Raw genomic sequence first — 20393 nt, 5'->3', positions numbered from 1 at the left:
CATAAATGGCATCTGTGCATGCGCAGACGCCATTTCTGTGCCAACACCACCCGTGGGCTTCTGGGAGACCTGCACAGTGCCATGGTGCGGGGGGTGGGGGTGGCAGAGGAGCAACTGAGGGGCAAGTAAGACCTCTTTCCTCCGCCTGCTCTCATCACTCTGTATGTGCGTGAAACGCTTCATGCACATCGCTAATCAAGGGCCTACTAATAATTTGACTCTTTTGTTACATCTGCCAACTACCCTTTATGATTGTATTAATTCATCATTTTCAAATTGTTTTAATGCTATTATTATTATATTATTATATATTATTAGTTGTTTTCTTTACAATACCAAATTTGTCTGTGAGTTCCTTTGCTACCCTAGGTATAGTTATATCCAATAACTAATATTTTTCCCTGTTAGACCTTATATCTAGAAATTAGACAACAGTATCTAGAAATCTAATAACCAAGTTGAACTTTGTGGCTTTGACAAAGTCAACATTCTATCATCCATTGGAGTGTAATTTTCAATTCTTCATCCCACATATTGATTCCATTAATCTGCTTGCCTTTCTGTATCTTTATAGCCAAAGGCTCTATCACTCAAGTGAAAAATAAGGGTGACAGTGGGCACCTTTGTCTCATGCCTCTACATAATGCAATGGGCTGTGAGGTCACACCTAGCAGTAACACCGTGATATAATGACTGGATTAGTCTCAGAAAATTGCCTTTGAATCCTACCATTGTTCATACCTCTTGCAAAAATATGGGCTCCATTCTATGAAATGCTTTTCCAGAATCCTATTAAAATATTGCACCACTATGTTTATTCTGCTGAGCTTTGTGTACGAAATTCGCCATATATTTAACATCTGCAGATATTTGGCAAAAACCCCAGCCCTCCTAGCTTTGGCCAACATCACCTCTAGCTCAGGCAGACTGGGCTTTGGGGCCAAAGTCCAGGGCCTCTACAGCCCCTGGAAGCCTCCAAATCCTCTTTAGTCTATCCCGGGTGGTGTGGTCACCTGGCAGAGCATGATGATGCTTAATTTGCAGGAGAGGGGGGGCATCCAAAGACCTTTAGGTCCAGACTCCAAAATTACCTAGGTGCACCTCTGAGCCCAGATACATACTTGAGTTGTGCCCCAATCATGTAAAAGGTGGCAACCCTACCCACACTAGATAAGACATCTATCATATCATAGATGTCAACCCTTCTTTCAACATATGGACACATGATGGTATATATAAAATCTACTGGAAAATGAAGGTAGTTCTTACATTTTTCATAAGCTAGGGATTACTTTGACCTTGTAAACTGCCTTGGGATAAATTTATTAAAGACACTATCAAAATCTAACAATAAGCAAACAGATACTTGCTACTTAAAACATTATTTGAGAAACACTGCCTTAGACAGTGATTTTGTGTTTTGGGACAGATAAAGCATTGGGCAAAGTTTCTGCTAGTCTACATATCCAGGTTTTGTGCAGCAAAGGAGCATGTGCTCATTTTATTCCAATAATATCTGCCCCGGCAGAATTTTCGGGTCCCAGCAAGAGAAAATTCCTGGATTACACTTAAAAGTACTTCTGAGTGTCTCTCTCACTCTTGGGATGTATATGCCAAAGACAGATATACAGTTTTAAAGGCATTTTATTAGGTTTTTTAATCAATTGATGGCCTTGTAAAAAAGTGGAACTGCAAATTCTGCAATCACATTTCAACCTGTCTGCATTTTGTGTGTGTCACTGGGGAGCATATGCATTTGTCATGCTCCACCCACCCCACCAGCTCTTCTATAGGGCTGTACACATTTGGGACAGCTTTTATTTTTTTCATATATTCAGTTCTCCTTGTGGTGTTTATCTCTTATCACATTTTCAGTACTGATCCCTGCACAGAAGTGCTGAGCCCTGACCAGCAGTGTTCAGCTCAGAGAAGGCAGCTGCAGCTCCAGTTTTTTGCTAAATGCAGAAGGCATATGAATTATGAAAGGAATGAGGCATAAAGGGACAGAGAGAGTCATCATTTATTTGGTAATCCATGTGCTTTGTGCATTGAAATGCATCTGCTTATGAAAAGGAAGCAATCTCACAGTGGGTACTTTCTTTACCCTCCTGACCCTCCTTCCCAATCTCTTGCAAAGCAAATGACTTCAGGAGTGGGTGTTTTCTCTATAGGTTGTTGCTGCATTTCCCTGGAGCTGGCTTTGCCTACACACACCCATACCCATAAAAGGGGTAGGTATATGTGTGGTGGAGAAGGGAGGGGAGGTAAATAGACACCTCTGTTTCTTCCATGCCCAGGTCATGTGGCTGGAAATGGAAAAATGCCAGTTAGGTATCTGTGCCTGCCTCTCTCCATGTCCCCAGCCCTCAAGCACCTTTGATATGTTGTAGGTTTTTTGTGAAATGAAAAGACCTTTTCATTTTATTTCACTGATGACTTATGTCCCATTTTTCTTTTCCAAAGAAAGGCCAGAGCAGCTACCAACAGGCACAAAAAAACAATTAATGGAAATTATCAAAATGATTATCAATCTAACAAAACAATCTGACAAATTATTGTTTTATTTGTTGCCTTTCTCCCTTGTCCTTTCTCCAAGAAGCTCAGGCAGTGTACAAGGTTCTCTCCCCTGCTTTGATTCTCACAACCACCCTGTGAGGTAGGTTGGACTGAGAGAGATTGACTAGCCCAAGGCCACCCAGTGAGGCTCAAGATCATGGCTATGTGGGGAGTTGAATCTGGCTCTCTCCAGTTCTGTCCTGACATTCTAGCCACTACACCACACTGGCTTTCATGTATGTGATTGTGCATCAGCACCAGAATACATAGTAATGCTTTAATTTTTTTAAAAAAAGGAACTGACAAAGCTCTAGATAAGTTAATTTGAATGAGAAGTGAAGTGAAACTGAATGGGGGGTTTGTGCTGCTAGGTGCAGAGGAGTTGGTTAGTGGGCAGGTAATGTTGAAAGGCCGGATTGCACACTTTATCAAGGGATTGCTCTGTCACAGCGATTGCATAGTCACAGAGCACTATAAACGAGCATCTGGGATAGCCAAGTGGGAAAATATCTTCTTTCATACTAGCTGAATGATGTGTGACAACATTTAAATCTGGAAAAGCTGAACTTATGAATGATGATGATGCAGATCCCCAAGGGATCATTTAAGGGCTTTAAGATGTACTTGTCATCTCTGCCCAACATACTCTGACTGGCCCCTTGATTCCCTGAGTCTGCCTCGAAGATTAGCAGAGATCAGTGTAAGGATCAGCAGCAGCAGCAGCAGCTGCCCATATGGCTTTCAAGCAACATTAACCTTAAGACATTTTTGCACCTGAAGTGAAAAATCAGAATGGCACATGCTTTACAAGTTTAGTTTGAAACATTTTGTAGAAAATATATGCATACAGAAGCAATCTCAGAGAATTATTGAACTATAGTGTCTGATCATATTGCAATAATCAAGATATTTCACTTATGTTTTGTATATATAGAGGCACAATTGTCTCACCCTATTATTATATTGAATGGTTTGTGTTATTGCCTGGAGAATTTCTTGTAAAGAAAAAGAAGTGACACACACATCTCCTATTAGCTACTCATGGAGGAAAGAAACTTGTGTTTCTTCTGGAATCTGCTTCCCAACCTAACTGCTTCCAATTGTTTAATTGAAAGATGCTCTCTGCAGGACAAGATATGCTAAATCTGGCCCCCAGGAAAATCTATGTGAGAGTCCTCTGAATTTCTTTGCATAAATTGATTTTCTCCTCTTAGAGTTGAGATCTGTGCATGCAACATCTGTGGGACAGACAGAAATTCAACAGGTGTTGCTTTACCTGTCATTGCCTCTCCAGTTTTAGTAATTTAATATTGTAGCCTGCAGAGAGGAGCATAAAAAGCATAGGGGGCTACTCACTGCATCTTGAGTAGTGAGCAATCTCTGTTCTCCATGGAGCTGCCCTTTCAGCCTACCCTCTTTCCTTCCTCCTCCCCACCATCGCCTCTTCCTCCTCCTCTCCTCCTCCACCACCACTACTTCTATTTCTACCACCACCATCATCATCACACTTCCTTTTCTTCATTACTAAGTCGACGGAAACAACTGGTGATTGAGTGAGTGTAAGGAGGGCTTTCTGATGACTAGAGAATTTTTGAGGCGTTCTTCAATTTCCTTTCCTCCAAGAAGTCTGACTAATGCTTTACTGAGCATCGCCTCTGCTTTTCCTTTCCTCTTCCTGGGGGAGGGAATCTCCTCTGCCTCTACACGAGAGGGCGTGGCCTAGGAGGAGGGGAAGGCCTGCCCTGGAACGCTTGTGTGACGTCAGTCGCCTAATTTGGACACTGCCTCGCGGCTCCGGCGTTTCATTCAGATAAATTGCCTCTTCTTGCCAGCAGACTTCCCTGATTGAGTCCGGGGAGGAACATACAAAGGCGGGGAGGGACGCACAAGAATCGCAGCTAGGAGGGACATCAGACGGGGTGGCAGTCCCTCCGGCTCTGTATTTAAAATACAAGGTGTCTCCCCCGGCCCCATTCAGTTAATCTCTAAACGTATTCCTTGCAAGGCTACATCTGGGGAGCCACCCCTAGTGGGGGGGAAACTGGGGAAAGAGGCAAAGATGAAGGTAACCGCGCTCGACTCCCGTCAGCTCAAGCAGTTGCTACGGAAGGAGCCTGCCCGGTGCCTGGTGCTGGATTGCAGACCGTATCTCTCCTATTCGGCCTCCTGCCTCCGCGGATCGCTCAACGTGAACCTCAACTCGGTGGTGATCCGCCGGGCTCGTGGCAGACCCGTGCCCTTACACTTCGTGGTGCCCGACGAAACAGCCCGAGGCCGGTTACTTTTGCCGCCGGGTTGCCCTGAGGAGAGCGAAGTGGACGGGGTGCCGTCTCGGCAGCTGACGGCGGTGATCGTCCTGGATCAAAACACTCGGCACTGCCGGAAACTCAAGAAAGAGAGCACCGCGGAGATCGTCCTGAACACGCTGTTGGCGAGCTTGCCGGAGGCGGCGGCCAGGGTCTGCTTCCTGAAAGGTGAGGGGCAGCTGCAGGGCGGGAGAATGAGCTGGAGCGAGGAAAGGAAGGAAGCTGGGAGGCAGAGGCCGGGGCAAGGCTAGCCCGGCCTGAGGGCGCCTCTCGTGCAGCCTGCTGGGATGGGCATGTGCCGGCCGCTTCTCGTGGCAGAGGGCGGGCGGTGCTTGGAAAAGTTGCACCTTCGCGATGCCCTGCCTAACCCAACGGTTCTGGGGCTCTGGTGCTGAAAGGCTGGCCATCGTCCCTGCCTCCCCTAGAAGACGAGCGCTCTTGAGTTGGAAGGAGTCAAATGGTCGGCAAGGGAAGAAATGGTCTCTCCAAATGTTTAATAATAATACCACCGTGAAAATGCGCCCCCCACCTTTTAACTAAGGGTGTCCACCGCCAGAATTGTGTCTTTGTTTAGGCTCACTTGTAGGTTCCACAAACTTACCTGAAATACCTCCCTTCCCTTCAACATCCAGTGCCAGAAGCCCGGAGACTCTCTTTGGGTTTTTAAGACCCACCATCATCTTTGGGGAGTTAAGTAAGTTATGGGTTGGGGTGGCTGAAATACAGGATTCAGGAAGCTTCTGCAGACCCTGGAGGTGGGTAGATTCCTCTCCTACAGTAGTGTATATTTTGGTGAGGGCCAAGACAATTACATATGTGTAGTATTTTACATTTTACAATGTATATCAAACAAGAGAGGAGAGGTGACCACACTTCTGTATTGTATGGCTAAGTAGCTTTTTCCCCTGCCTCCTCCACACTTTCCAGAAAAAGAAGTGCTGTTTTTTCACCAGCTGTGCATAGATAAGAGAGTTCTTTGAAGCTCCAGAGTGCTGGAAATTGTTCTTGTATACTAGAGTTTCTGTTAAGGTGTGCTTGGTCCACTTTAGTAGTACAATCCGAGTTTAGTAAATGTGCCTGGAGATAGGTGTATAAATGTATGGATCAAGGGTGTAATGTATCAGAACACACCCTTAAGTAAAGGTGGGGGAAACAGCAGTGCCTCCCCACCACCCAAGCCCAAAGGACAGTTCCTTGTAAGCTGAGAAATAAAGCATTCATTTCAAACTATTTTCTGCATAATTGTAACATTAGATAAATTAACAAGTGAATAATTGCCTTTATGTATGTAGCAGCAGCACAATACTTTCATTAGGATCTATTTAAAGTCACAAAGTTGGCCCTGATAAAGAGATTATGCCACGGACTTGATTTGTTTTGCTAATAGAACAACATAGATGCCTGCAGTCTAGACATCTTGTGCGTAAATCTCTGACTTATTCCATTATTGAACAGGAAGCAAAATCTAGCCCTATTCAGATGTATCTTGTGTGTGAATGACTACATGTGTTCCTTTAAAAAGTGAGCCTTGGTACAGGATTCCCAAATGTATGGTACAGGTAGAAAGTGAACTACTGCACATGTGTTCAACATAACATGTGAAGAACTAGATGTGTGTACCTAACATGTGGATAGGATTTTTACAGCCTTATTCAAATGGACTCTGCAGTTATGTTTCAACTGCACTACTTAACACAATTTTAAACTTGCAATGGGCAGTCTTATTTCTTACACTCCTGGTCCCAGAAGTTGCCCTCTGCATATTCTGGCTCACTATCTGGCCTCAGGATATACAGGGATGACTGATCCTGATATGGCTGTTAAGTCAAAAAACAAACAAACCCAAGTACTACTTATTCCTCCAGCCTATATATAACATATAGAACTCCAACATATAGAACTGGATTTTGAGCCCTTTTGTTCAAAACAGTCTGGGGAAATGGATAAGAATATTGTATGATGTTACGGTGCTTTTAAAAACACAGTAAGAACATTCAACTATGCACTCTCATTAGTAGGGCACATTATTATTGGCTGACACTGAGATTGTTACTCATGATGAACTTAATTTCAGTAGGACTACTCATGAGTAACTTAGTCTTGATATAAACCAGTGTTATTATTGTGCCCTAGTTAGAATGCACACTGTAACGTTTCCCTAAACAGAATGCTGTGCGATTGCTACGGGCTTCATTTATCTTCTGGAAACTAGCTACATTGATAAATGTGTAAGTCATAAGCCGTTTCTGTTCTTGAGTCTACTGTGATTTTTAGTGCTGTGTGATTTCACTATAAAGTAATGGAAGAATTCAGGGGTTAATCCCAGGGGTTTTGCCTGTACAGTGACGTGGGAGAGAAAATTCACCACTGAATGGAACAGAGTTTCTTAGTGGGGTTGGACTCCAGTCATTGTGAGATAAAGGCATGAGTCAGAGCTCTTGTCAGCTCACAGCTACCATCAACGCAGTCCAGCTCTTCAGGGAATTGCTTTTACTGCTGTGTGACATAATCAGATCTCCCCCTTAATTTTTTAAAGCTGCCATCACTTGTTAGTTCAGGACCTCAGAACTGCAGGTACACAGGGGCAGACTCGCCTTTGTTTTGCTTTTACAGGAAAGTCTGGAATGGCATGTGGGAGTAATGCTAAACTGAAATCCTCCTTTAAAGTCTGGCACTGCTATAGGAGTGTACAAATAATAACAGATTTTATGTAAAATCTACCCATTGCCAAAAGGCTCTTTCCTGACAGTGATAAACTTGTGAGACTTTTTGTCATGAAATGTCTATCTTTTGTGGTTGGAGGGGGGGAGGGGCAGGAAGACATATTCCTGAACCTGGGGTGGGTTTTTGCTATGAAATATGTCATTATTTTTCCATGAGAGAGACTGCAGACCTAAATGTCTTTTTAAAGTTCTGGGTAATTCTGTTGCCTCTTCATGATGCCCAGTATTTTAATCATTAATGGTGAAAATAAATTATCTATCTTTCTCTCTCTAGCAAGATGAGTAATGTAACATTAACAGAAATAATAGCAAAGAAGCTCAGCTAGTGTGGGAGAACAAACAGTATGGGAGTGAGAGAGAGAGTGCTGGAGGACTTGATGAGGTGACTCATTGAAAGAACAGCCTGCAAATCCTGAATTCTCCAGGGCTTCTGGTTACTATTCACCTGCAGTGCACAGACACCATTCATCCAAGGGAAATGATTGGAAAACAGAACCACATCTTCTCATGGGCTGATTCCCTTGTTTGTTCATCTGTGAAAACATGGACATATAAATGGGTAGAACGGTTAAATAATATATTAAAAAACTCTTATCTGCAAACTGCCAGGAGGTGAATACAGAATGAAATACTGCAGTATTTCAGAGCAATGTTGGGGAGGAGTTCAGAGTGAACATTTGAACCTATGTAGCTGCATTATACTGAACCAGGCCACTGGTCCATCTAGCTCAGTGTTGTTTGAAAAGGGCTCTTCAGGGTTTCAGACAGGGGATTTTCTCAGCTCTATTTCTGGAGATACCAGGGATTGAACCTGGGACCTTCTGCATGCAAAGCAGGTGCTCCTCTGCCACTTTGCTATGGCCCCGTCCTATTGACATTGCCAGGAAATGGTTTCATGGGCTACTGGAACTTTTAGAACCCATCAGATGACCAAAATACTCTGAGGTGAACTTTTCTTCCAGAGTGACAGCCCTCTCTCTCCCCTCCTACTAAGTGGCAAGGAGAATCTTAACACCTCTGTAGTTGCCAATGTGTTGTAGAATGAGTAGATGCTTTCTCCGCCTCTTAAAATTCTCTGCTTTATTTAACTGGATTTCTTATCCGTTAATTCATATTGTGCTTACATGGTAGCTTTTAGTGGAGGATAGGCTAGAATAAATGCAGAAATTTGAAGGTTTTGCATTGTGGAAAGATGGAATGCTATCTGTCAAACAGCCTTGCTGAAATCTACTGAAGCCTGAACTAACTTTTTGTTGACTGCGCCTTCATTTTGTTTTCCCTCACTGTCAATAACCTACTAAGAATGTTAAAGGATCAGCTAAGAAAGACATAGTAGTAGTTTTTTAATTTTGGTCGCTGACCAGTAAACATAATAATAAAAATCTGAGAGTGAAAGGTTTACAATACCAGCTTATGTGATGCTGCTAGATTGTATTCCTTGGGGAGAAATTCAAACATTCAATCTATCCAGTGTTGTCTATTATCTTTGGGAAGGTGTATCAATAAGGCACTTTAAATGGCTATAAAGTGATTCACTTTATAATCTTATCTAATTGCATTCTTGCTTAGAAGCAACAGTGTGCCACTTTATCTCATGCAAATTTTCTTTTATTGCAGCAAAGCATGAATAGGACAGAAACCCATGTTTGAAAGTACAGGCTTGTGCATGGTTTAGTTGATGTGCATGTTTCAGAATTTAGTTAGCAGCAAGTTCTGAGCTACAACTTCACCAAGACATTCATTTTCATTAATTGTGCAGTAAACTTAGCAAATCATCTATTTAACAGTGCAAAACTGCTCACCTGGGGTGCCTTAGTTGTCTCAGCCCATCATAGGATTTCATTACATTTTATGGCTCTTAATGGACCCATTTCCTTTGCCCAAAGGGAAGTAAGCTGAAGTTATTAATTGATGCATAACAAAATAATTGCTCTGCACGTGAATTTTCTTAAGTCACCATAAGCATGAAGCCACTCAACTAAAAATACCTAGAAACAAACACGTAAGAAACAATTAGCTGTAGTCTTCCTTCTTATAAACAGATTCAATGAATCTCCATTTTCAAATAACTAATCTTTATTTCCAACTCTTGACAAGGTGACAACTGGACTGCTACTGTTTTTCTTTTTTACTGTGTACTGCCTACCTCTAGCAGAAAAGTCTTCCTTTTTTATGAAGCTTCTCATGAAATGAATGTTGCATGGTGTACTGTTGCAGTCTCAGATTCATTAGTGGTCCGGCATAATTAGGTGGCTTCCCCCTGAATCTTGCTAATTCATATTTCTTTGTTTCTTTCCCCTTAGGAGGATATGAAGCCTTTTATTCACAATACCCTGAGTTTTGCATAGATGTAAAACCTGTGTCCCAGGAGAAGCCTGAAACTGAGAGAAGCATCAGTAGCCACTATGAAAAGCAGAGCATCCACCACAAGCCAGCATATGATCAGGTGTGTTCAGGGGAAGATATGACTAATTCCACCCACGCTCAGACTCCTTGGGGGCTCTTCCTGTCATCATCCTGTGCAAAGCTGACTAGCACGCTCTCTTATTCATGTCTGGCAACATGACAAAAAGAGTCAGCATGCGTGTTTGTCATGTTTCAAATAATAGGATGAGGAGTTATGCACTTCCTATATCAGTGGCTTTTTTATGAATAGACTGATGAAAAAGGTTACGGTCAGTGGCTCATATAGGAACATAAGAAGCTGCCTTACACTAAGTCACACCATTGGTCCATCTAGCTCAGTACTGCCCACACTGATTGGCAGCGACCTTCCAAGGTTTCAGGCAGGAATCTCTATCTGGAGATGCCAGGGATTGAACCTGGGGCCTTCTGCATGCATATACTGAGTTACTGTCAAAATGACACCAGTGTACTTCTCCTTCCCCACCCCTTGAATGAAAAAATATATACGCATACTTCCAGAGAAGTAAACCAAAGAACTAACTCTGCCTGACTCGCAATAGCAGAAAAATTAGAGGAACCTCACAGCAACATCCACCTTTTTGGGTCTTAATTCCAGAGGGTGCATAACACCAGTGCTATTGGTTTTTGTGTGTGGCATTCCTAGCTCCAGGGGCCCTTGGCAAACTGCACTGTATGGCCCCCTTCTACCTTGGTGGACCTCAAAGAGTTGTTTTGCTAACATCACCACATGAAGGCTGTGGGGGAGAGGTGGGATAATCAGTGGACCCTTCTGGGAGCCGTGGGCCTTTGGCAGCTGCCCAGCAGTGCCAGCCCCTGCTGGTGAATATCCTCTTCCATGTTCCACAAGATACTTGGCTATGTGTGAACTTCCAGCAGGTGTTAGTGGTATACAGAGAAGTACTGATAAAGCCATAGGTTTACATATCCTTTGGGCTTGGGTTAATGGATCAAAAGACATGGCCATATAAACACCCTGGGACTGTGTGTGTTCTGTGATCATGCAAAAATCACTATTCCGTGCAGGATTCTTCATCTTGACACTTAATTTTGTTGGTGAGGGGGACTTCTAAAGCTGCAAAGATAGGATTGAATGTGCTGGTAATGTACGCCTAGAGACATCTCTGCCACTAGAGGGGCAGGGTTGAGCATGATTTCCAGTGACTGAGCGATGATTTTCAGTGATCCAGTGATGTCGGCATCTGTTACCTGTATTGTTAACTGTCTATTCCCATTGCTAGCAGAAGCAGAATAAATTATGCAGAATAAGTAAATGTAGCCCAGTTTGCTAGACAGTTGCGAACATTGAACAACATTCCATGGTGGTTCATTGTTTCTTGGTGGAGCATTTGGCTTTACTGTGACACAGTTTCTTTTTTTGTATACATCTCTGGCCCCAGTATGTATTGACCTTCTGGCTGTGTTTGAGGGGCTTTCATAATACACATGCAATAACCCTAAGACTTGACTTGAAAAATTGTAGTGCTTATCGACTGATAAGCACTACACTTAGCTCTCCTTCCCATTCCAAGTGAGCTCTTACACATTCTGGGAACTTCCTGGACATTGTTTGCTTCTTTACTTTACCCTCCCACTGCCTGTTTCTGGGGCCTACTCCCCCCGCACCCACCCCATTGATAAATAGCTGCTGATCTTTTAAAGATTAAACACATTAAAATAACCCAATAGGATATCTCTTTAAAAACACAGACATAGAAAATAAGTAACTATTTGTAATAGGAATAAATACCTGAAGGCACTCTTTGCGGAACCAATATCATATACTTTGTATTCCCAAAGGTGTGCATGAAAGGGATTCGTGTCCTTTGGGCCTGGTTATCTAGCACTGAATATATAGCTGTGAAAATTTCTAGCCAGCAACTCCAGCACAGTTCTTCTCTTCCCAAAGCCTCAGGGTACCTGATATTAAGTACACAAAGATATCCTTTTGCCACTATGCTGTGTGCATTTTGTTTAAAGTTCAGTTTGAAAAAGAAAAAAGAGCACACTGTTGGGCTTGGCACAACACCTTTCCCATCCATGCCTAATTAAAAATTGCAGGGTGGCAGCTGACATCTGTTTGCACAGAGCCTCCTCTGACTTCAAGCTGTCTTCATATCCCAAAGCAGCATCAGCATGGGGCCCACGGCCCTGCCACGTCAGAAGCACAGCTCTCTCCCCTGCTGCTCTCAACCGCCCACGGCACCTTACTAGAGCTGTGTTTTCACTTCTCTCTTGCTGGATGGAAGATGGGAGGCCAAACCAAGAACAAAATCAAAAATGCTACTCTATTCATTCCAGCTGGTGCTTAGACATTCAAACAGGCTTTGTGTCTACACCTTTTAATCTTATTCTTTGAAACTATAGCACCATGTACATGGATGGCACTATATATAAATAATACAGAAAAATACACTTTAGTTTCATCCCCCTACTAACTGAGCAAAGATACAGCTTTTAAAGGACACGGGGCCATTTTATTTATTTATTCATTTCTGTGTAAACCGCTTTGAGGACTTTTGTTGAAGAGTGGTATATAAATATTCATAGTAGTAGTAGATCTTGGAGAAAAGGACAAATAATAGCCCTTTAAGTGTACATTTTGGGAGTGTTGGGGAGAAGCTATCATTTGAGTGGGATAGCTCCGATTCCACACCTCACAAATGTGAAGGAGAAAATGGAAACTTTTTATTCACTGCAAGAGCTTATCTGTGACACTGGTTTGCTGGTGAGCAACAGTACAAGCCTCAGTTTCAACATGAGTGGGCTTGTGGGTGACCATCAGTACTCTGCACTGGGGTACAGCTCATCCCAAATCCACATGCTCAAGGGACTATTCCCATTCTGAACACTGATGGTGTAGATGGGACTATGTCAAGGAAACAATAGCTCTAAAGCTTTGCAGTAGAAACTGCCTCTTGTTCAGGTGCTCCCATGATTGATCAGAATGTTGTCTGGAAGTATCCTAAAATGGTTACAAGGTCATAGCCCACGCTGTTTCGTGGGGTTTTTCTACTGAGGAAATTAAAACCCAGCAAGAAACCCTGTAATTATATGTGGTTCTTTGCCTTCCAGGGTGGCCCAGTGGAGATCCTGCCCTTCTTGTACCTTGGCAGTGCCTACCATGCTTCCAAGTGCGAGTTCTTAGCCAATCTGAACATCACTGCACTCCTAAACGTCTCCAGGAAGAGCTCAGAGCCTTTTACAGATCAATACTGCTATAAATGGATTCCAGTGGAGGACAACCACACAGCAGACATCAGCTCACACTTCCAGGAAGCTATAGAATTTATCGGTAGGTTTCTCTGTGTTGCAGATGAAGAATGTTCATGTCGCTTGTGACATCAAACTATCCCACTGAAGTAAATAGAATGACTCCTGTCTGTGTAAATGATTTGTAGACTAACCAATTGTTTGGCATTTTTTAAAATTCATGTTCTGCAGTATAACTGAAATAGAACATATCCATCTCATTATATTCCTCATCTACCCCCATCTCATCATCTCTCTGTAAGAGCTGCTTTATATATGGTACAACTCCTACAAGAAAATCATTTGGGTAACTCCATGCATGGGTTGTTCCAAGTACAGTATGTCTCTCTAACCTTACCATAGCAGTTTGATGGAGTAATAGCACAGAAATTGACCAAGATGGTCTACAAAAGGAAGACCTAGTGTTAAAATAACCAGTAAAGCCCTTTGGATTAGTATAAAACTCCCAGAACTAATGACAATAGGAAGGTGGGGCTGTTGGCCAAGAACGTTTGAAGTGTGTAGAAAGGGAATGGTTGCCTAATGATAGAAACCATCATCTGCCTGCATGCCATAAACTTCTGGTCACTTATTTTATTTTAAGAAAAAACTTCAGCAACCTGTGGCTATGATTTGCTTTTTTCTCTTTAAAGGAGAAACTCCAGTTCTTTCCAAGCTAGCACAGAACAATCCATGAGTAGTGAACTGGGAAGTCGCCAGTTCAGATCTAGTCCCTAGCATGGATGAACTTGTTATGTAGCCTTAGGTAAGCCACTATTTCTCAGCCTCAGTCCCCCATCTTCAATATGGGGACAGCAATCAAACTGACTTCACAGGGTTGTTGTGAGGGTTACTGAAACAATGTAAGCAAAGCTCTTAACCACCAATACTATGAATGCAATGTTGTATTTGTGGGTCTCCCCACTCCCCCCGATCCTGTAGATTAGGGGTGGTCAAACTGGGCTCTCCAACTGCTGTTGAACTGCAACTCAACAATTTATTGTGGTTGGGGATGGTGGGAGTTGTAGTTCAACAGTAGCAGGAGAGGCAAGTTTGCCCACCCCTGATCTATAGATATTTTAAAGAACTGCCCCTTTTCTCCCCCGCCTTCTTAAAAGTCACAATTTAAAAATATCTGACTCTGAGGAGAATACAGCATGGCCTGTACATCTAATAATCATGTTTCACACAAAGATGAAATTTGGGGATGTGTTTCTCAAACCAGCCAAAGGCAGGACAAGTTCCATTTTTAATCCACACATTTTGCACAAGGAGCTTATTTTCAGCATTTTCTTTTTAATCTTATAACAATAATTGAATTGTGTGAGTCAGCTCAGGGCCTCCCATTGCGTAAAATGGTAGTTCTGCCTAAGCCATTTATAGCCTGACTTAAGACCCAAGTGCCACTTATCAAGGGTTATAATTAGCGATTTGAGACTAGTTTATTGTGAACTTTGTGGTGGAAACCCCAGGAACACAGGACTTGACATCCCTGCTTAAAATGCATGCTGAGTGTCTACCAAAAGAGCCCACAGGGTGGGGACAAAAGCAGTACCATTCATGCTCTTAGCATGACATGGGAGAATAGGTGCATCTCCTCATCAGATTGGAGGGAATGTGAGGCAACCCTGCACCTTGGCTACAACTTTGAGCTGCTTATGAAAAGAACCTTGCTGTGCAGTAGATCTCTTGTAGTACTGCAATATTGTAGTGTGTGTCTTATTATGTATCTGCTACTATTCAGCTGGATGAAGGGGAGGTAAACTTCTTACCTTTATCCAAATGTGTTTGTCTACACACACACACACACACACACACACACACACACACACACACACAACATTTGTACACCACCCCAAACTTTCGTCTCTGGGCAGTTAACAATAGCATAAAACAAGTTAAAATATAGACCAAAATTTAAAACAATTTAACAGTTTAAAAATCATCCACAGTTTAAAAATCATCCAAATTAAAACATTAAAAATTTAAAGAACTGGGTGAAGAAATTTTAAAGAGCTTGGGTGAAGAGGTGGGTTTTCAAATGCTTTCTTAAAAAAGGTCAGAGATGGGGAGGATCTTATCTCAGTAGGGAGCGCATTCCACAATCTTGGGGCAGCAACCGAGAAAGCCTGTCCCCGTGTGGCCACCAGCCGAGCTGCAGATCTTCCGGACGACCTCAATGGGCGGTGGGGCTCATAATGAAGGAGACTTTCTCTTAGATACCCAGGGCCTAAGCCATTTAGGGCTTTATAAGTTATGACTAGCACTTTGTATTTTGCCCAGAAACCTTTTGGCAGCCAGTGTAACTCTATCAACAAAGGAGTGATGTGGTCTCTCCGAGATGACCCAGAGACCAATCTGGCTGCCACATTCTGTACCAACTTGAGTTTCCGGACTACGTACAAAGGCAGCCCCACATAGAGAGCACTGCAGAAGTCAAGTCTGGAGGTTACCAGCATATGTACCACTGTTTTGAGGTTGTTCATCTCAAGAAACTGATGCAGCTGGAGTATCAGCCGAAGCTGATAGAAAGCCCCTCTGGCCACCGCCTCAACCTGAGATACCAGGGAGAGGTGTGGATCCAGAAGTACTCCCAGACTGCATACCTGTTCCTTTTGGGGAAGTGTGACCCCCATCTAGAACAGGTAGATCAAAATCATATCTGGAGTTCTAACCCCACACAATAAGTACCTCCATCTTATCTGGATTCAGTCTGTTTATTCTCCCTCATCCAGCCCATCCAGGCAGGCATTTAGGGAAGTTATGCCATCTCCTGATGATGTTGACATGGAGATGTAGATGTGGGTGTCATCAGCATACTGATAACCCCACACCAAATCCCCTGATGATCTCTCCCAGTGGTTTCATGTAGATGTTAAAGAGCATTGGAGAAAGTATGGAGCCTTGGGGGACACCATACTTAAACTCAGATTTCGAGGAGCAACAGTCTTCAGTCAACACCATCTGGAATCTGTCTGAGAGGTAGGAGCAGAACCGCTTTAGAACAGTGCCTCCCACCCCCAACATTCTCAGACGTTCCAGAAGGATACTATGGTCGATAGTATCGAAAGCCACTGAGAGATCCCAAAGGACCAACAGTGTCACACTTCCTCTGTTAATTCCAAGTTGGAGATCATCCATCAGGCTGACCAAGGCAGTCTCTACCCCATAGCCCGCGTGGAAGCCAGTTTGAAATGGGTCTAGATAATCAGTTTCCTCCAAGACCATCTGGAGCTGAGAGGCCACCACCCTCTCAATTACCTTGCCCAGACATGGGAGGTTGGAAACAGGCCTATAGTTGCTCAACTCTGAGGGATCTAATGCAGGCTTCTTAAGAAGAGGTCTAATAACTGCCTCCTTAAGACAAGGAGGCATCCTGCCCTCCCTCAGAGAAGCATTTATGATTTCTACCAGGCCTCCTGCAACAGCCTCCCTGATAGATAGAACAAGCCATGTTGAACAAGTGGTAGGCCTCACCGTTCCAAGCAGCTTATCCACATCCTCAGGAGTCACAAACTGAAACCGATCCAGTCGAACCACATAAGAGGAGTTGCTGGACACCTCCAGTTCAGACATAAAATTAATTGTGGCGTATCCATCGAAGTCAGCCAGAATCTGAGAGATTTTATCTGCAAAAAATTATTTAAGCATAACACAGCGGGTAACTGATGGCTCCAAATTCTGATTCAAGGAAGTGGAGGCACATACTAGCCCCCTCTCAACCCTGAACAACTCTGCTGGACGTGAACTCGCAGATGCAATACAGGCAGAAAAGAACTGCTTCTTTGCCACATGTATTGCTTGAGCATAGATCTTTAAATGTGCTCTATGTTGTAATCTGTAAGATTCGAGTTGTTTTTCTCCACTTGCGCTCCACTATAAAGATTTGTTGTTTGAATTGATGAGATAAGCACCCAGTCAGCATTGGTGAGCATTGTGAAATTTATTCTCTGGTATTCTGAAATGAAGTCCATTTATTAAACTCCTCCTGTCAGCCTCATACACCTTCTGAAATGGCTTTTGGTATAAGGTTTGTAAAATTGTTTGCATACCATTTTTGTGCTGTACCTTAGATGTTCAGTCAATTAGCACATGTTGCAATGACCTTTTAAAGCTCTTCATCAGAACTGTGAAGGCCAGAAACTTTTTAAAAGTTTCCATATATCCTGTGGGCTGCAGTGTGCCTTGGCTGTATGTTGCTTGAGAAAAGGTTGTCAATCTATTGTTGTTATGGCATCCACTTGTAATGAAAACTGACATCTTCAATGCATTATTTCCTTCTAGACTGCACCAGAAGGGCAGGGGGCAAAATCTTGGTGCACTGTGAGGCCGGAATTTCTCGTTCTCCCACGATCTGCATAGCTTATCTCATGAAAATGAGAAAGTTCCGCCTAGAGGAGGCTTTTGATTACATCAAACAACGTAGGAGTCTGATCTCGCCAAACTTTGGCTTCATGGGCCAGCTGCTTCAGTATGAGTCAGAAATATTGTCTTCGACTCCCAGCCCTCCTGTTGCCTCTTGCAAAAGGGATGCTGTGTCTTTCTTCACTGAAGAACTGACTTTGAGTAAAAGCTTTGAAGGTTCCTGTTATGCTTTTCCTACCTCAGTTTTGAATTCAGTGCCCATTCACTCACCTGTCCATCAGCTAAAACTTAGCCCGATTGGTGCATCTTCATCGTGCTGGACCCTACTGGGAACAAGAGACAATACAGTCCCATGAACCCAACAGACTGTAACAAAGCATTTCATCAAGCTGCAATACAGAGGACCTCATGAATTTCATCCAAAACAAGACACTTAATTTGAGGGGCCATCTACATCCAGAAGACAAAGTTTGGCTTTATATTGAGGTAGAATTTGGAGTTCAAATGAATTTAAGCTTGGGCTAGCTATTCAATTTCAAGTCATCTTCTGCTGAGACTAGTTAACTCTTGCTTCTGAATTAATCTTGGATTCGAATTTGAATGAGAAGATACTCTTATGCTTCCCAAAAGTTGAAGCCCTTCATCATGGGTGAGAACTTACGTTTATGGACACTGACTGGTCATGCTTTCAAAAGAGTGAATGTCTTTAAAACTGTGTGTCTTGAAGAGTGTTTTGGTTTTTTTTAAAAAACAAAAACAAAAACTTCTGGAATGTGTGTGCATCCACTACTGTAGTTCCAGGCCATGCTGGAGAAAAGAGCCACATACAAAGTCAGACCTGTCCAATTGCTTCTCAGTTCCTGTCTCCCTTGCTCTCTTTAATTACAGCCTTGTTTTAAAGTGTAAGCAATAAACAGCTGTGTCAGCAAAGCAGAGCTGTAATGAAAAGCACAATTTACAAAAGAAGCAAACCCTGACAGTTTAGTTGTGGCAGGAACTGGAATGTTTGCTTTTTCCTGTCCCCCCCCCCTTATGTAACTATGCTGCAGGTGACTAGCAGATCAGAAAGCAGGAGAAAGAAACTTCTCTCTCCCAATACCCACTGGTCCTCTGTTGCATATTAGTGTACAACTGGGATTTGTGCCAGAGTTTTACTCTTTCCTAGAATCCTTTAGTGCTTGTCACTTCTTGGATTAGCTAACAGAGCTAGGCAGACTTGAGAAGAGCAACTTCTAGATTGCTCCTTACCTTCCTGATGATTCCAGCCAGGGTTTCCAAAGGTTCCTTCATTTAATGGGATGTCTCATTCAAAAACCTTTTGGTCCTATCCAGCACAATAGGTTTCCCATCTTTCTGCACATCGTAGTTCCACAGGCCATAGCAGATGTCCTTTATTTCAGGGCCCAGTTTTCCATCATTACATTTGAAACCTCAGTAACTAAACCTGGCTCAATTACTACATGTGACAGCACACTGTACTACTTGCTGCACTGTATTCACAAATGATTCTGATAGACTCTGGGTAAATGCGGAATCTGCCAGCAACATATACTACCAGGCAGCTGCTATTTGAACTACATATAGCCAAATTCAGGCTGATGATGTGCTACTACTAAGTTGTTCCTATATCTTGTGACAGAAAGGCCAAGTCGGCTGCACAGTTGGCAATGCACATCCTGTTTCTCAGCTATATCTGGCCTGAGTCAAATGTTCAATGCATAGAACATAATTCAGCTGCAGTCTAATTGCATTTCAGTAACTGGGCCATTTGCAGGACATAACCTTTGAGCAATAGGTTGCAAAAGCAAGCAGGGGCAGCTGCATAAGATGTCCATAGGCCATATGTGTGATGTGCTCCAGACTCGGTCTTATGGTGTCTTATTGGGAGAGGGCTGCTTCCTCTCATTCTACATCCATCTTGGAACAGCATGCTTCACTCAGGGAAGAGAAGCAGGAATTATAAAAGAAACAATCAGCTCCTCTACAATCGCATAACTGATTATTAAGAGTTGTTTTAGAGTTTCAAATGCTTACCCAAACATTTTTTCTGTCCATTGCAATTTGGATTTCAAAATGCAGAAAGTAGGGAGAGTAAGCAGCTTTGCAAACAACTGCATTACCCCAATGAAGTCTATACACTGAGTGTTCCTGCTGAATGTTGTGTGGTTTGCTGTTCCATGTATTGTTCTATTTCGTGTCACATTTTTCGGAGTGGAAGAACTTCATTTCTTAGCCAACGGGAACCTTTTTTGCAGGGTATCTGTGTCCAGCTTGTGTGTCTGCAGGCGGTTCTCTGTACTGCTGTTGCTTATCTGTTACACTTCTTAAAACATGGAAAATGGCAATAATTGCCTGGAAAACTTGCAACTGTGAACAAAAACTTTTTAAAATAAAGTATAAAATCATAATAAAAAACAATTGAAAAATATCTTTGTTCTATTGATTATGTGTATCAAGCCAGGTAACTTGTGGAAACACTCTTCCTGTGGTCCAGGATGCACAGATTTTATAAAGGAGCATAACAATAATAGAAAAAAATTTGCAAAACATAAACCATTGGAGCGGTTCACAGGGAGTTCCCCTGGGATATGGCTATATCCATGTTGGTGCAGATGGGGAAAGTCCCTTGCTCACATACATATTCCCACACATTTCTGCAAGGAATATTTTGTAATGGCTCGGTCCAATTAAAATAAGAAAACACTGGCCAACGAAGCATGTTTATGTACCAAAAGCCAAACTTACTCCTAGTAACCTCACAAAACTG

At 42.8% G+C, this 20393-nt stretch overlaps 1 protein-coding gene and 1 long non-coding RNA gene across 2 annotated transcripts; one reads left to right on the top strand and one right to left on the bottom strand.

Annotated features, from left to right (window-relative positions):
* The first annotated feature begins 4340 nt into the window (after positions 1 to 4340).
* On the top strand, positions 4341 to 20054 carry DUSP5 (dual specificity phosphatase 5). Its single transcript, XM_053311471.1, has 4 exons — positions 4341 to 5030; positions 9889 to 10031; positions 13085 to 13304; positions 17546 to 20054. The coding sequence occupies exons 1-4, from the start codon at positions 4616 to 4618 to the stop codon at positions 17980 to 17982; spliced, it is 1215 nt and encodes a 404-aa protein (XP_053167446.1). The 5' UTR covers positions 4341 to 4615; the 3' UTR covers positions 17983 to 20054.
* Positions 7909 to 12053, bottom strand: LOC128351713 (uncharacterized). The gene is made up of 3 exons (XR_008319995.1): positions 11760 to 12053; positions 9388 to 9573; positions 7909 to 8118 (listed from the first exon to the last, which is right to left on the bottom strand). It is a non-coding gene; the product is annotated as an uncharacterized LOC128351713 (long non-coding RNA).
* Positions 20055 to 20393: the final 339 nt, after the last annotated feature.

This window comes from Hemicordylus capensis, chromosome 3 (genome assembly GCF_027244095.1).
Source record: "Hemicordylus capensis ecotype Gifberg chromosome 3, rHemCap1.1.pri, whole genome shotgun sequence".
NCBI classification, from domain to species: domain Eukaryota; kingdom Metazoa; phylum Chordata; class Lepidosauria; order Squamata; family Cordylidae; genus Hemicordylus; species Hemicordylus capensis.
Note: the sequence above shows the minus strand (reverse complement) of the source record. Positions and strands in the feature narration are given on the sequence as shown.